We start from the raw sequence: 18,030 nt of genomic DNA, 5'->3' as shown, positions 1-18,030 counted from the left end.
TACATGCTCCAGTAACACATATGGTGACACGTACAGATAAGCAGATTTAACATATGGCAATGATGAACTCACATACTGAAAGATGAATTTCAGTATTCAGATCAGCGCACGAGTACTTTTAAAAAAACTTTGTTTGCCTACACAAAAGTTGGATTAATTAGGCTTAGGCAGCTCTCTAATGACAGCACCTCGAGCTGTAGTAACTAGCTGTCATTCAAATAAAGCCAGGAAATTAAGCTAAAACAAAGTCTTACAAACTCCAATTAACACGTACACTTCTGTCTGTCCTGGTTTAGCATAAACATTACATTTTCCTGGTGTGAAGCGAAATCGTTTATTGACAGCTCAGCTTTGATGACAAATGATAAACCTCACAGTGCTAATGAACCGTGGAATTACATTACCTGATGAGGCAAGAAATTGCATGTTTAGAATGCAAATATAGAGGCCATCACCACACCAAGTTATGAGGTGAATCCTAATATTATGCAAAGAGATTAAGTCTTATATGGTCCAAGTGTACATTAACATGAAGTCATTAGACAACACACTCACCTAGCATGTCCACTAAATAACAGCATCTTTCTACTCCCACCAATCAGCTAATGCATGCCCTGTCCCTGTAAACAAGTCTTCTGAGGGCCTTCAAGAATCCCCTCTGTCTTCAGTGACCATGTTTGATAAGCGTCTATTGGCATGAAAACATGCTTTGCCAAAAGGAAAGCAAAAAAGATCAAATTCTGCCATTTGCTCAGAGCACACCACATGTTACTAAGAGATAAGGGCCACAAATTCAAATTTTTCTCATTGGTTTAATCCTGGTTAAAGCTAATCTCTGCCCTTTGCTGGTCCCTGCCTTGGGAAGCTATATGAGGGCAGACGTCTCGAAAAATGTAGGCCACAGCAGAAACAAGAACAAATTCATTTCAGTGGAGGCATGAAGGCACTGGAACCACTCTGCAGCCACCATTCTACCACCCCTGCATTAGGCACGTCCAAGGAGCAGAGGCGATGTTTTATTAAGCAATTACAGTTTGTATAACGTCTCAAAGTGCCATTTTTTTGTCAGTTTGTTCTTTGTAAGTGCATTAATACTAAATAGAGCTATAGAGTCCTATACTGAATAGAATACAGGCCATTTCCATCATCCTCCTGCAGCTGAACTGGTTTTCTCTCGATTTTATTTGGTCTTTGCCTCCACCTAGTGCACAAATGAGGTACTGCACTGAAATGACATAATACATTTATTTGTGTTGTGGCTCATTCATTTTTCTATTATGGATTTAGAAATAGTTTGTGTTAATTATAGTGTAATATTTAGCCTGTATAACTGTGTAGGTTATATTAAAACTAAAGGCAAGCGTTACATTCATTCATCCTCATGATTTACATAGATCAGAGAGGCATAATTCTATCCAAAACAGAATGTGTTACATTGTTAATTTGTTGAATTGACATAATTTAACAAATCCACAATGTTTTTGAGCAGTGCACATAAACATACAACTGGTTTTAAAAGTACAAATCCTCTAACATTTGTCTTTTTGATCATTATTGGCATTAGAAAGGTTGTTACAAGATGTTTGTTGAATCCAGACATGTTCGGTCACATCCATTACTGTAACTGATTTAGTCCTGGAGTCAGACTGGTGTTTTTGCAGAGACATTATGGATGAGTTCAGCTATTGTTTTGGAGCCATTGCATCAACTACAGTCTGCTCAGGACTAAAGGCTCTCCATCACAAGACGAATGAGCTTCATAAACAGACTGGAGGCCCTCAGCTGCAACACCACCTGCAGTAGGACAGTCTAGTACACACAGACGAGTTCAAAGTGGAAATCAAAGCAAATACTGGTCCCTCAATCAAGATAAGTATGAATAGGTAAATTATGATTATTGTTTCCAGAGAGATTTTACAGCTCTACCTTGAATATTCCATTATCAGCCATTATACTTTTCAATCTCTATGGAAAAAAACAGGTGACGCAAGTTGCAGGTCATATCAGGGGACAGCAGCACCTTACACAAGAATGCATTTATTTACAAGGTGTTTTTTGGGCTACCTGTAATCTGTAATTTAATAAAAATAAGATAATAGCTCATTCAATGCCATAAAAGTTACATTGCGCACTGTAACCAGCACATAACAATGGAACAAATACATAAATTATTTCTAAATACACAGCACACAATGGGACACCTGGTATTATTGGGGCACTGGGTTTATTGTGGCAGTTGCGGTAAAAAAGACACAAGTTTTATATGAAACACTGACACCGTTTCAGTCGATTAGGCTTTGTGAAATCAACAGCAGCTAAAGCGATGCATACAAAGGCAACAAAGTGCGTAGAGAGTCATGTGGCGGACGATTTAGTTTAAATAGATGCAAGTAGATACAAGCAATACTTTTCTGATTATCAGTAGCAAAAAATCTGTACCATACATATGTGGAGCAAGTGAACGCTTATAAACAAGATCACTAAAATAACAACCAGGTAGACAAATGAAATAAAAAATGTTATAGTAAATGTCATGCTACAGAATATTACTGTACAAAGCATCATTTGAATAATAACAGTTACAAAACATGTTGCTTGTTTTTGACACCTACCAAAATTATTCTCACATCCTGAGCAATACCTATACAATAATTCTATGTGCATTTATGACTGGAAGCATTGTTGCATTATGGTCAACTACCAACAGAGGGCAGCATTGAGACATGTATCTATATTTAGAAAACAAACATACATTATAATTATTACAGGGAAAACCAGTGTCTGTTGTAATCTGTATTCAGAAATTCTGCCTCCTGGACTTGAGAGAGTGCCTCCTCTTCCTCTTCCTGTGGCACTGCTCCCTCCTCTCGGGCCAGGGAAACCCCTCCGTCGACCTGTACGCCTCGTCGTACTCATCGCTGTCGGAGTCCGGGTCCAGACCAGGGAAAACCCGGTCACCAAAAACTTCTTTGAGCTTCGCGTTGAAAAAGGACTCCAGACTTCGACCAGCCTGGGCCACTTCTGAGTCCGGCTGTAATCACATAAAGTAAATGAATAGTTTTAATATAAATAAAATAGATACATTTCCGTTTTTCAGAGTGGAGAGTATTTGAGTGCATGCAACATAAACCTTCAACCTTCAACAGAAAAAATGATTTCTTGTACACAAAAAAAAAAAAGAAAGAAACAGTAAACTTACATAATTAAACTTCGCACAGTTCTTGAACATGAGATAAACATCAGTCACAAATTGGTCTGGAGAGTTGTAATGTTTGCTGTTGCTCTTGTTGAGTTTGGCTCGGATCACAGACAGGTCCATAGGTCTCTTTATGATCTGGTAATAATGACGAGCCTGCAGAAAAACACATAGTTTAATCATTATCATTCACTTATCTTCTCTTGATGCACGCAATATACAATAATAAACAAAACTGTCAGATTTATTCACTATATGTAACCTTAAGTGTGGTCAAAAGGTTTAAAAAACACTGAAAACATAGGCAGAACATGAAGTCGAACCACTTCACACTCACCTAAAAAATGAGTTTGTTAGGGGCCATTGCACTGCTCAAAATGACACGCTTGAATGCTGCAAATAGCCTGGCTTCATTGCAGTAGAGCAGACGCAATATGGAGTAACAAATCCTACACTAGCTTTATTTTTGTAAGCAACGATCAATGCAGTGTGATTAGCGTTTTTAGCATCATTAGGGTGACTAAACATTTATTTACATTCTCCTGTCCCTGTAGATTTACCCAAAACCATTGATTTGTCCCAGTTTTACACAAGAAATGTCCCAGGTGTCCCTATTTTTGACCAATTTGATAACCGGTGGGAATATATTGTCATTTGTTTAGCTAAAATACTGAACACCGTGCCCGAAAATGACCCTAAATCCAGAAGTTCCTCAGATTATAAACCCACAAGTGAGTCAAGAATGGACGGTTATGTGCTCTTTTCAATTAACAAAGTGGTAAATTGTGTTCTACCACATATATAGACAGTTTCTTCAAAAATAAGAGATATTTAAAAAGAACTTTACTCACAAGTGGACTGACAGGTTCGTGAAAGGGAGCACTCAGCATGTTACTCAAGATTAGAAGAGTCAAGCGTTCGCATTTCTGGAGATAAATGACAGGGATTAGATTATATTAAAGGTACAGTTTGCACAGGTTTAGAAAACGACCTACTCTTTGGTCAGAGGCAGCCAGTCCGTACGTTGACGCATGGTTCAGTGATCGTTCATTCTCACAATCATACTCCACCTCTGGCTGCTCCACATCTCTGCAAAGGCTGCACACCCAGTCCCCTCTAAACAAAACAGACATAAATATTTAAATACGTACAATAAAATGTGAACAAAATCTAGTAACTGAAGTCAATCTTACGAGGGGAAGCTGAGCAAACCCGGGATATGGCACGACAGATGGTAGACTTTTGGACAGTTGTCACAGCAGAGCAGATCTCCACCAATCAGACACACAGCACAGAAGTCCTCACTCTCCATCTCTGCACCGTCCTGGACATCCTCAGCTCCATTTTGTAGGTCGGGGTTAGCGATTAAAATGGGGCCGATGTGTGGGTCATCTTCTTGGTCAGAGCGAAGAGGTTGTGGCTCATCGTTTACAGTTTCGGCTTCAGATTCCACCTCCAGATCTGACTCGATGGAGCACTGCGAGTCTTGGGCCTGCTCCGAGCCAACTTCAGACTGTGACTCCGCCTCCTCAAAGGGGTTTACTTGCTCCACCTCGGACTCCCCTTCTCTGGAGTCTATCCCCTGGTCTTCCTCGGATCCTGCTTGGTATTCCAGGCTTGGCTCGGAATCTCCTGTTATATCAGTTTCTCTGTCCATTTCTCCAGTCCCCATCGACTTCTCATGGGTCAAACATTCAAGTTCAGATGAAGACGAAGACTCTCCATTTGGGTCAGATCCGTCGGTGTCGCAGTCTGGGTCGATCTGAATGATGTTGTCATCAGGTGTTCTAGGATCCTGTGAGGAGTAGCTTTGTGGCACGTAGCTGGGGGATTTTTGAGAGCCTCTGTAGTTAAAGTCGTTGTTGTTTAAAATCAAGTTCGATGGATCAGACTTTTGCTTTGGAGTGGAAAGTGAGAGTGTGGTCCTTGGGGGTGCTGAGCTTTCACCAACTTCATCCTATGTTAATAAAAAAAGAACCGTGAGTGTTAGACTGAGGCTTGCCCACTTAAGTCTTATCTCTTTTACACTGAACCATCACACACAATCTGGTAGTCACTGGCAGATGTTTCCATCCACTTAGTCCTTCCTCTCGCTGTAATAACACACTATGACTGACAATCACCTGTCTGGGAGAGTTACAGATAGTTGTTTCAAATATGGTGCCTGGCAGCTACTTCCGTAAGGTTCTCATCTAACAAAATGTCAATAAATGAATAGGTGATGTACTTCAGGCTTATTTTTTTCTCAAATAGCTGCTCTTAGATTACACTGCTCGGTGTAAAAAGCAATTACCGGTGTCTAAACTTAAAAAAGATAAGACGATAAAAGACAAGAACATGATTTTGACAGTCTACTTTTTAAAGGTTTCTTTGTACCGGTACTTCTTTTTTTTATGAATGAACTAAAATGAGTCAATACAAATTCAACAAAACCTTAACCAGACATACTTCATCATCCCAGACCTCTTGGGTGGACGCACTGGCCGGTAAAGGGTCACTCTGCCTTCGTCCTTGCGGAGGCATCTGAGACACGAGGATTTTGAGACGCTCTAAACAAACCACCGGGACTTTGGGTCTTCCCTGCTCCTTCTGGGTCTCTCTGACCACACTGTTTGAAAATCGGCATCTCCCGCTGGCCTCAAAGTCCAAGCCTTTGCTGACAAAAGTGCAGGACTGATCTGTCGTAAATAAATTAAACATAAATATTCAATAATGGACTACATGTATCTGATATAAGGGGCATATGATAAACTAGATGCTGAAGTTTAACCTGCTTCAGTCTTGTAGGTGAGTAAAGGAGAACGTCGACTTCTAGTGGGAGGCAGTGTGGCAGAATTCTCCTTGACGACACAGAGGACCCCGTCTGAAGCTCTCCTCTGTCTGGAGTCTAGAGTGGTGTGCTACAAAAACATAAGAATGAATTAAACTAACAAAATTTAAAGTTAATATGCAAACTGACTTATTGAATTTAGCATTTTTTTCCCTAAACCTAAAAGTTACCATAAAGCTTTTGCTATGTCTAATTATTATAATGTATCACAAATTTAAATATATGAGCACTAATCCTCACAACAGCAAAATCCAACAAAACTTTTTAAGATGGTTTTGTTTGTGGAGAATTACTGCAGGGAGTCTTAAATATTTGAAAAGGTGTTGTTAATGATAAAAAACACCTGCTGCTATATGGTAAAAATCCAACCAGCTGCTAGATATGTGTTAAGATTATCACAGTTTATGCCTGCAGCCAGAAGAATAGTTTTTATGACTCGCTTCAGTGCAGAGATGATATCTTGATGGGAAAAGCTCATGTCCTAAGTTGATCATCTCAATTGTTTGTGACAGCACACTGTGTGTTACCTTATCAGTGGCTGCTGCCTGTAGGGTCAGAGGGCATGCTGGGGGCGGGTCATTGTACAGGTTTGTGGTGGAGGCAGGAGCCAATTCTGCTGGGATGCTCTGGGAGCGTTTCTCCCTCCTCGCACACACTGGATTAGGGCTGAGCAGGCTCCTCTCCACATCAGCACCAGGCTCTGGGGCTGTCATAGGCACCTCCAGGGAAGTGGATCTCTGTCACACACACACATATACATGACAATATGAGCTGGTATAGGCTTCAGGCTTAATGCACAGATGCACCTGTTCATGCCATTAACAGCAGTGAGAAAAAGAGAAAGGTGTCTCTGAAAAATACAGTGGGAGGTAAAAGTGGGATTTTTTTTAGCAACACAGACAGCTCAAATAATGAGCAATCAAAGTAGTGTCGGCTTCACATACAAAGAATATAAATAGAAATCATGGCAGCTTTATAAAAATACTTTTTTTTACTTTGTCTTTGCAGCAAGATTCTGTCATTGTAACTGGATTTTATGCAACGTGGACAATAATGTAATGTAATACCTAAATGAAAGAATAAAAATAGATTTGCATTGATTTAATCACACACTCAAGCACTCAAGTACTGTCGGAGTACTAATCTTGATGCTGTGTTATCATGAGGGTTAAATGACTTATTTCATTGTTTTAAATTCTGCTTATATTAGCAAAAAACTTGTTGGTCTTTCATTATCACATGCAAATTTATAATTAGATGTGCAAATGCTTTGTTTCAACACAAGGAGTCCTGCTACTCTGCATTTTTTTAATGTCACCACACTGCACGTGTCCTCGCTAATGTAAGAACAAGTAGGCTCCTTCTTCTCTTCTTCTGCCATATTGAATCTGGGATGAAACCAAGTGTGCGCTCCAAAGTACAGGATTAAAAACACTAGCGTGATCCATGGCTCTTGGGAAAGGTGAGCAGGTTTCTAACTGTGAGGGAAAATAGACCATAATCCTTACCTCTTAAGACAGAGTGGGGTGTGGAAATTTGTCTCGGGGTGCTAACCATATAACTGGCAGGCAATGCTATTCCCTCAGTGACTTATTAAAGCAGGTTAAGTACATAAATGAATGCACCCAAGTGGCCTAATTTTACTACATGATTCATGCACTATAGCTAGCCATTCTGTTCATGTGTCTTGGTAATTATATGAAACTGCCTCCGCTAATAGAAGCCTTTAGGAGACTGTGAACAACCTGGGTTTCTGTTGCACAGCTCTTTGTTTTCCCATCAGCCCTTTCTTCAAAAAAGCAGGAGTATATTTTTGTCACACCATCTGTTTTTAGGCAGGCTGTCAGCGGTGGGATATGATCATTCTGCCATTAAGATGAAACTACAACACTGCACTTGTTTTTCCTGTATTAGGGATAACTTTGATAAACCGTCAGAAAAATTACCTCGAACTAAACGCAACATATAGACTGCCTTTCTTTCTGTCTTTGAAATGCATGCAGTTTCTTAGGAGAGGCTCAATGTGTGTGAACTGACCAATGAATAGTGTTTGTATAATGAAAGATTAGACACATGCACAATGTTGTACAACGACATATTAAAATATTACGACACCCATTGATTGCCTCACCTTGCCATCTCTACTGTATCTCGCGGTCAGTACAGGTTTGGTCCTCTCGGGCACAAAGGCAGCTTGATAATGCTGCTTCTGTTGACCTGCAGCTTGCTCCTTGTCTAAAAGCTCTCTGCCTTCAACTACACGTCCACAGATCTCATCCAGGCTACATCTCTCGTCACACATGTCTTTACTCATCACATCTTTGTCATTCTGCTGTAGACTGGAGCAAACAGACATCTTTCTTTGACACTGGCTGTGGGCTGGGCCTTCTGCATTGACTTGAGTGTTTGGAAGAGTTTCAGAGCGCTGTTTCTGATGCAGATAGGATGCACCGAGTGAGTGGGAGGAGACAGTTTGTGGATGGACAGCATGCGTGCACTTAGCCTGCGTGGATCTAAATGACACAGTGGATGAAATAGGAAGACGAGGTGCAGAGGAACTATCAGTGTCCCAGTGTCGTGAAGAGAGAAGCCCAAGCCCGGATCTGAAGAGCGTCCCGTCTACTGAGGTTTTATCCAGAGAGGACAGGTCTGGAGAACTGGTGACGCCATGGAGGCAGCACACCTGAGGCTCACAGCAGTTTTTATATCCACAGGTGGAGTCTTGTCGGTGATACACGGGAGGCGGAGCCAAACAGGAGAGAGGCTGTGGGCGCAGGATACTGGAGCAGGACAGGGACTGAGGGTACGGGCAGTTCCCATCCTCCACAGTAAGCTGACCTAAAGAACAAAACAAAAGATATTAAAGGAGATTGAGCGTTTCAGGGGTCAATCAAGAGTGTATCGTCTGGTGTGAAAAATCAAGTGTTTTTTGAGGGTGCACTGGAAACGTGGATTCAGAAACTAAGAGAATAGACCTCATTAATGCTCATTAATACATTAAATACAAATCCTTTATTCTATGTTGTCTTTGTTTGAAAAAAAAAAAGAACTTTGTAAACTCAGTTAGGAGGAAAGTGATAAAAAAAGTTGTGAAATCTACAAAAATGAGACAGAAAGCACTTTAAATAAAACAGCAATGCACAGTGAAAGATTTTTTACAATAATTAAACATGACATCACAAAAAAAACTTAAAAAATACAAAGTTTTCACCTAAAGTAGAAATCTGCTTTGTCCAGTAGCTCGCATCCCAGTTGAATTTGATCTTGACGGGACTCAGGGAATCCAGGGGAGGCGGCGGTTCAAGCATCTGCTGCATCTGGAGTGAAATCTAAGGAAATAATAACGATCAATAAGACTCCAATTAAAATAACCCCATTAGTTAATAGCGTTTGCATTTGTGCTACTGCTAAAGCTGCCTGACGTCTTCTCACCATCTCCCTGCTGAAGAGGAGGGGGCTGGTGCAGTGGTGACTTGTGGCCCAGGTGATGAACTTCTGCACATGGTCCATCTGTCCACACGTCTCTATTGCCCCCTGCAGGTAATCCTCCAGGCGCTGCTGCAGGTCCTCTGAGAATTTCTACACAAAGAAATATATTATAAACACTATAGGACATGTTTCCGTGCAGTGAATGGAAGTTTAGCTCAAATTGGTACATTTACAAGGCGAGTAGAAGAGGAGATAAATTATTCCCTGATTGTGGGAAAGATGGACTGGCGTGGGTAGAGTTGTGTTTTAGTTTTAGTTTTTCCTCAAGTGATGCAGAAAAGAAGGAGCCACTGTCTGTGTGAATGCTCATTTATGTTAGCTAAGGAACTAGGATAATCACAAAACCCAATAATTAGAAAACTGATCATCAAAAACAGCTGGTTACATGTGTCGGCTAAGACAAAGTACAATACATTTTAACATAAATCGCATAGTTTGCATTTCATAATCTGAAAGAAATCAGACCCACCCATCAGATATAGCTGTTTACATGATATTTCAATAATCTGATCACTCCAGAAATCAGATAATGATCAGATTTTTGGTGTGCATATAACCATAGCCCGTGATTGTAAGCATGTATGTTTTGATAGGTATGGGCTCTTAGCTTAAGCTGTTCTGACAGGTTTTGATGGTCCCTCATTTGCTTTCAACACTGATTACATCACTAGTCGTCTTTGCGCTCTCATGGCAGGCTTAAAAATTCAATGAGAGAAAAGGAGAGTTATTACCTCCAGTTGCTCTATTAATAGGTTGGCTCGTTTGTTAAGCTCGTTCATCATTATCATCTTTGCCATTTTAATCTGGTTCTCCGCCTTCCTGTGCGCGATCTTTACACTGTGAAGTCTATGAAAAAAAGGGAAAGTAAATCATTTTCTAGTGAGAGATTATGTAGAACAGCCAGAAGATTTGAATAGGCCTGAAATTGTAGGTACAGATAATTGCATTAAAAAAAAAAAAAAAAAAAAAAAAAAAACATTAAGGAGAGAGGTATCCAATAAAAAAGCAACACCATTTTAGAGGTACTGAAAATCAAATAAATATCTCTGAAAATGAGATCTAGGTCACTGCTGCCTAAAGTAAAATTAATAACTGTTTATATAATTTCAATCAGAAAATGGTTACTAAAAATGTTATGTGCACTGGCATAGTATTGTACTTTTGTCTTTAGATTCTAGACTCTCATTATTTGTATTCCTTATTAGATCTCAGTGAACAGATTTAAACTGACCTCTCCTCCATCTGTTTGGCGTTGTTCTCCACTGCAGACCTCCTCTCCTCCACCTGCACCATCAGACTCTCAAACAGCCACTGCTGGTCCTGCAGAGCCTTCTCTATGGGCACCACTCTGCAAACACAGGACACACAACTTAACTACTTTACCAGCACAAAAAGTTCCCTAATGTATTCCCTTTTTGCTCAATAAAATTGGATTCCTCTTGAGACTGGCCATTATGCAGGTGACCTTAGAGGCAGCCACTGTTCTGTAACATCACTGAAACCAAAGCATATGAATACTTAATAGGTATTAGGCAGGCCAAGGGTAGTGTATGCAGAAAGAAGGCGATAAAAGTGTCAACAGAGTAGCTCAGAGGGAGTTGTGAATGTGCGGTCAAACCTTGGCTACATTGTCCTTGTGTTGTGTATGGGACACTGACCTGTGGTTTTTGTGGGTGGACAGGTGACAGCTGCTGCAGCACAGGAGGTCACATGACTCACAGAAGAGCTCCAAGGGCTCCTGTCTGTGAGAGTGGCACAGGAGGAGGGGGCAAGGATACGACCCTGCACCTTAAAACACAGAGGCAAAAGCAGGGAGGGGTAAAACAGGGGCAAAAAGCTCGCAAAGTTATTCACACTCACATCTAGTGCTTATAAAGTGCTGCTTTTGGGTAAACTAAGGGCTACAAAGACATTTTCTCACATTACATTAGTATCACATCATCATTGCCTCGACCTGTATGGTACATGATACATGGACACATTTTTATACAGCACTTTTCCACTTTCAAGGCACTCAAAGCGCATTTGCATCAAGGACACATCATAGCATATGAAAAACTGTGTCCGAATATTTCCATAACAACCAAAGCAGGAAGTTAAATGCTGTTTTATAACTTTATGCAAACTGTGCTTTGGTTGGTCATTGGTTTTACTTGTGTTACTAATGTTGTACTGCTGCAAAGAACAATTAAACAGAGCTAAATATATAGTTCATATATTGTCCAATTGTATCCGTTTTTGTTAAATGATCCCCTTCTTTTATGTATTTACAAAAAACTGGCTGACAGGCATAGGATTTTACACCAGATGCTCTTCCAAACACACAATCTTTTCCACTTATGCAGGCTTAGGAGTACAGATATTGCACTTGCACTGGATCTCCTGTGGCTGTGTTATTGCCACATACAACATGAAAGCAATATAATATGATATAACAAGGAAGAACATTTATATACTAATTGCTGGACGTGTATAATAAAGGTTTACGACTGGCCACTTCACCTATTCTAACCCTCCACAGCTGCAATGCTCTGAGGTAAAGTGTAGCATGCATCAAACCAAAGACTGACCACATCCTGCCTGTCAACACACTAGCAATTGTTTTCTCACACAAGCTGAGCCCAAACAAACTCTCACCTACATCTCGCTTAAGGTGTTACAAAGATATGGGGGCAAGATTCAAACTGTTGAAATTGAGTAAGGGTATCAGGTAGGGCTGAAACAATTAATCTGAGCAGTTGTGACTAAAGAGATTATAAACAATCCCCAAAAGCAGCAGTGTTTTTTTTTTTTTTTTTACATTTACCTTTCCTTTGATTAGTAAGTAATAGTTTGACTAATTAAAAACATAATTGCTGACTAGTCGACTACTAAAATAATCGTTAGTCGTGGCTCTAATGTCAGCCCTGTATAAGTGTCTTTAATAGGTCAACGCTAATATTAGACCAATTAGAATCTGGGCCACAGTTAAAAATGTAATACAAGTCAAGCATCTCTAAGAAACAGTACGAACAGGCTACTACTATACATAATTAATGCCAGTGGTTCCTACTGAGGCACGATTAAAAGCAGAGAGATGCAACCCGAGCCAGCATCAAGCGAGGGATTGAGATGTGGGATAACCAGGGGTGGAAAGTTAGTGTCTGCATTTATGGTGTTTCATATAAGAAGTGTTTATTCTCACCAGCGCACAAACCGCATCGAACGTAGGGCTAAACCGAAAACTAAACCTGGACTAAACTGAAACTTAACCAGGACTAGAATAGGACAAAACCAAGCTGAAATCAGAAATACTCGTGGCTCAAACCAAGACTTCATTAAAGTACAGTTGCAAGTATAAAATATATTTACTGTACTGCTCCTCTTTTATAGTTGTATAGTGGGATTTACTAGCACTTTTCAGCTTTCTGACTGCATTATTATGAAGCCTAAATCAGATGTTTTTGTTTGTTTGTTGTTATAAATCTCAGTAGCAGTAACAATAATTTATGAGGTACAACTCCAGATGTTTTTTCTGTACCAGTTATTTTACACTTTGGATATTCTTCACGTGATTACCTTTTTATTTCTTTGTAGGTCGAAAAATATTCTCACTTAAGTGCACCCATATGGCTCTAAAACTCACTTATTTATCATTAGATCGTGCTAACAGTCTGACCTTGTCTAGGAGCGGGCAGGGAGTTGGCGGGCCTCTGGTGGAGCTCGGGACACTGGCTGGCATTGGGCCTGGCTGCCTGGTGAAAGTCGGTGTAGTGGGCCAGGGCGGGGGGCGGGTGGTGCTGGTGAACATCTGTGCACTGGTAACACAGCCACTTGTTGCACTGGGTACACAGGCTCTGAGCGAGAGTAGGCTCTGAGCACTGGGAGCAGCTCTGAAAGAGTAGAGGGCAAACAGTGCGGTTAACACGTGGAGATAAAGACACAGACATAAGGAGACAAGTGTCAGCAGTGTGTGTGTTGTTGGTTTCCTCTGGTTCAACTCATCACACAGAGATGCGGTTTGTTTTCATGCATCAAGGAGTTTGTGCTTAAAGACTACTTCAGACCATCAAACATAATAACCCATCTTGAAAACTACAAAAATTAAATGATGATATTGTCTATTTACTAAATCTGACGGCTATTCAAGGATACAACCAGTAATAGTTATACTGTACTGCTCCTAAAACACACCTTTTAAGAATTAATAACAAAAATATCACACCTGTGCATTTATAGCAAATAAAAGTATCTGTTAAACTTTAATAATCCACTGAGAAAAAGCCAACTTCTGACCCATGTTGTTAAATAGCAACAGGGTCAAGGGTCCACAGGTAATTTAGAGCGGTAAACCAAAACAAAATGCATGCAAAACTCCAACTGCATCATAAATTTAGACAAAACGTAGACACAACTTTCAAACTAACAAGGCTAGAATAAAAAGTAAATAAATATATAGATAAGAAATACGTACATCCAAAATGTTAATTGCAATTTGGGATTTTGGGAAAGAAATATCGTTAAAAGCCAGCCTACCTTCTCCATTTTTGTGCCTCGAGGAGCAGGATGTTTGAGTAGATTTCTCAGCAGGAGCCCGTGTGCAGCAGTGTGGTTGTACCTGAGGCAGGCAGCAGCGCTCAGTGAGTGCTGGCCCCACAGGAGAGCCTACATGACAGCCTCAGCCAGCTCTCTCCTCCCCCAAGTTCATCCATGTGTAGGACCCCGTACCACTGCAGAGAGGGAGAACAATCTACTAACCACTGATGCAACCACCAAAAAGACACAAAATCTCATCCTTTTTCTTAAATAAGCCTGTGCATAATAATTGGGAATTAGGGAGATAAGATAATTATTTTTTGTAGGGCGCGTTATTGCCGAAAGCTAATTGTAAAATGAAAAATGAGAGACCAAGTGACCTACAATGAGCTTTGAGAAGTGATTGGTACAGTTGAGGTTCTACATTATACCTAAATGTTAAGCAGCGTTTCTAGAGATGCACAAAAACGTGGCCCTCTTCCTGAGCCCTATGTCAGCACAAGGTGGGGACAGCTCCCAGAGGAACAGCGCAGTAACACAGCTCACCAAAAGCGGGTCAGGCTCAGATAAAATCCAGATGGGACAAGGATACTCTGCTACAATCCCCACTGCACTCAGAAATCAATTAAGATTTTAACACGGAGTGAGGGAGATGAAGAGCCCACACACACTGTATAGGAGAATAAAGTGATGAGAACATAACAAAAAAGATTATTTGAAATGATGAAACAATGATGAACAATGAGCTTGATGATGGAAAGTGACACTATGAGCTGAAAATAGACAACAAACACAAATACAATACGCAAAACATGTGCTGTATGTGTTTTATTGCAATTAAAATGATGCTTGATGCTTGGAATAATTTATACAATACAACCATCCAGCTGTATATAAATGATTGTGCAGCTGTTTGCTAGAATATAGTGTGATTTTGACATTTTATTTGTCATTATGAGACAATTTTGAGAAAGTAGGACTAGGTAAGACTAGGATTCCTTTTTAAATGTGCATGTCTAATGTGCAGAATATGACACAAAAGTATTCCAGGTCAAGATTCAGGATGCTGCAAACAACATGTCAAACAATTCCAGCAAATGACCTCTTTATGACCTTGATTTTAGTCATATCAAGCCCTCACATTATTCTACTTCTGCATGGCATCAGAAATGACATGAAAGTAACATAAATAAATCCTTGTGATACAACGAATAAAAAGTCAAACCAGCACGACTTCTGGAGCTCGGTTCAAGTCTGCCTAACAACAACCCCTACTGCTTGACCTACAAATCTGACAAGTTTCTCATTGTTGGGTGCTTCAGAAGGGAGCTCCGCACAGTCCCACTCCCCATTGTGTTCAAAGACCCAATTTAAAACACAATTAGTGAGTAGAGGAAGTGCGCCATGCTTTTAAATTACAAGCTCTATGCCAGTGTTCAGCCTTCTGGAGGTTTAAGAGAAGGAACATGCCAGGCTCCCTGCTAAGTAAAGCTGGCACTAAAGCCACATCATCTCTGGAGATGTCACAATAATAGAACGAGGATGGAGATCGCTCCCTTGAAAGCACCTTTATATAACATCTATTAACACAGTCACGCTAGGATCACACAGGGAGGATTACCTTACACTGCAGCCGGGCATTCTCTCTTATTGGGTTATTAAGATATTCAGATGTGTCTCCCAGATTAAGGGAAGACTTTTGATTTAACTTTGAAACTGTGAACGGTGACGTGTCCTGCAGCAGGCTTTTCCTTTTATCAACTTGTGCTTATTCAAATACCAGTTTGGGGCTATCCTAAAATGACCTCAGGACCTCAGATGGAAAAGCTGAAGTTATGGATCAGACCTGGACGACTGAGTTATTACACAGACACCTCAGATGGGGCATAATGATGAGTTAATTTCACTTAACTATGGATCATTTTTATGGAAATTTGCAGTGTTAACCATCCAGCAAAGGTCAAATCACTTCACTGATCTTCTCTATAATGTTCAACAATAACAAAAACTTTGATAATGTTAAATTCTTCCACACTATTGTCTCCAGGGCCAACAAAATAGAACAAACACTCATATCTGCTCACATATGGCTGTTATGGAGCAGAGGCACAATCACAAATAGAGTAAACAATGCAAAATACTTGTAAAGTCGCTTATATTGATTATTGTATCCAAACCAAACAGTTTCCTTAAGCTTTATGCGCACACACGTGTCTGACAGGTCTAACGTGTGCAGGATTACACCGTGTGACTGTACTTCTTTAAATCCTCGCTCTAAAACAAGGATGTTGTGAGCCCTGCGTGAGCCTCACCTACAGCTGCGCATCACTGGCACGGCGCACGGTTTTACAAAGTGCGCAACGGATTACACCCCTGTCAACGCGCTACTGGCGAACCACGAGGCGCAGGGGGCAGAAAAACACACCACGTTATCGTAAAAATACAACACGCACAGTCGAAATGCAGCATCTCCCGCGGGGAATAGTTATCACAGTGCAATTTACCGTCACACTGCGCGCTGGAGGTGTCAGGACTGATGCTGGAGATTCGGTGAAAGCTCGTGTCTTCCGGTCAGTCCAGTGCGTCCCCTGCGCGTGCCCTGCTCCCGTGGTGCTGTGCCTTGACCCGGGCTGCTGCTGTGGCTGATGCCCCTGTCCGATGATGCTCTTTGACCAGCTACAAATTTTGGATATGCCAAGTCTCGCAGTTAATCGTGAGATTTTGATACACGCTCCTCTGCAACACTTCTGACGTCTCCCAAAGCTGGAGAGCGTCAGTGTGACAGCTGAGAACAGGGGAAAGTTATGAAAACAGATGTGCTATGTGGGATTTATTTTTTTATTTTATTGTATAAGTCCTTTGGGGAAAGAAAGAACACATAATTAAACAACTTTAGGCTCAGAATTAATTAAAAAAAATGAATAGAAGTGCAGTTTGTCACTTGCTTTTCTCCATGGAGATGTTATTTTTGCCTAGAGTGTTTGACATTAGGGCATTAAAATTATCTATTTCCATGGTGACAACGAGAAAATACCTCTAGGCTAAGCTACAGGTTAGATCTGTGGAGAGGCGAGCTCACTCAGAGTAAGAATATATGTTTTTCTAGGTATTAAACCATAAAAACACCTGGAACATATGAAAAATCTGTTATATTGCTTTTCTTTCTTTAAAATTACGTACTATAAATGAACTGTAATGATGTACAAGGCATAATATATATATATAATCATATGCTCCCCCTTTTTTACAGATGTTATTCAGAGAGAGACAATATCATCTTAGACGAACAGGTATATTCCAAAAAATTAAGACTAGAACCAGTAAAAAACGTCACTGTGTTTCTGTTCGAGGGGTTAGTGTGTGGAACAACCTTGATGATAAATTAAAAAGCTCCTACACAATATAAACATTTAAAAAGAGGTATAAAACATAACTTTTTGAAAATTACAGGACTCAGGAATGATTTATGAACTGTCGTGGTTTGTAGTTTTTCTTTTGTTTACATATTGAGTCATTTGTTGTTGAACTGATGCTGCTTTTCTTGGAATTCTTGTGCGTTATTATTAAATAGAATTAGGCATTAGCCATTTTTACTTCAGCCTAAACCCTTTCTGTCATGATAGAGATGTTATGTACCTTATACAAGTTGAATAATGTTTGATTTTGAATGTAATTAGTGAATAAAATAAACAAAAACAAAAAATACTTATGCAGAAAACTTGATTTGCCTTGAGGTACAATGTATTTATTAGGTTTTTTTTGCGATTTTAATGTCTTTCTTATTCAGTAAAACACTTTAAATAACTTTGTGTATGAATTGTGCCTTACCTCACCTCATTACTACCATATTAATCTTAAAAACTTCTGGTTAACATCTTGTATTTACATTTTATTCAGTGACGGTTTATAATAACATATTGCCTTATAAATAAAAAGTGTGGTATGAATAGCGCCGAGCATTAACGTCAGTCAGAGGAGCTAAGAACAGCACGGCACTGAC

At 40.1% G+C, this 18,030-nt stretch overlaps 1 protein-coding gene across 1 annotated transcript; it reads right to left on the bottom strand.

Moving 5' to 3' along the window:
* Positions 1-2,218: 2,218 nt before the first annotated feature.
* On the bottom strand, positions 2,219-16,783 carry trim66 (tripartite motif containing 66). Its single transcript, XM_033989771.2, has 17 exons — positions 16,535-16,783; positions 14,031-14,224; positions 13,174-13,387; positions 11,174-11,303; positions 10,747-10,863; positions 10,247-10,361; positions 9,459-9,605; positions 9,238-9,355; positions 8,158-8,864; positions 6,554-6,763; positions 5,967-6,096; positions 5,645-5,874; positions 4,390-5,153; positions 4,192-4,312; positions 4,048-4,122; positions 3,200-3,352; positions 2,219-3,031 (listed from the first exon to the last, which is right to left on the bottom strand). Exons 2-17 carry the CDS (start codon positions 14,037-14,039, stop codon positions 2,798-2,800), a joined length of 3,474 nt encoding a protein of 1,157 aa, XP_033845662.1. The 5' UTR covers positions 14,040-14,224; positions 16,535-16,783; the 3' UTR covers positions 2,219-2,797.
* Positions 16,784-18,030: the final 1,247 nt, after the last annotated feature.

The sequence above is a fragment of the Periophthalmus magnuspinnatus genome, chromosome 3 (assembly GCF_009829125.3).
Source record: "Periophthalmus magnuspinnatus isolate fPerMag1 chromosome 3, fPerMag1.2.pri, whole genome shotgun sequence".
Classification (NCBI taxonomy): Eukaryota; Metazoa; Chordata; class Actinopteri; order Gobiiformes; family Gobiidae; genus Periophthalmus; species Periophthalmus magnuspinnatus.
Note: the sequence above shows the minus strand (reverse complement) of the source record. Positions and strands in the feature narration are given on the sequence as shown.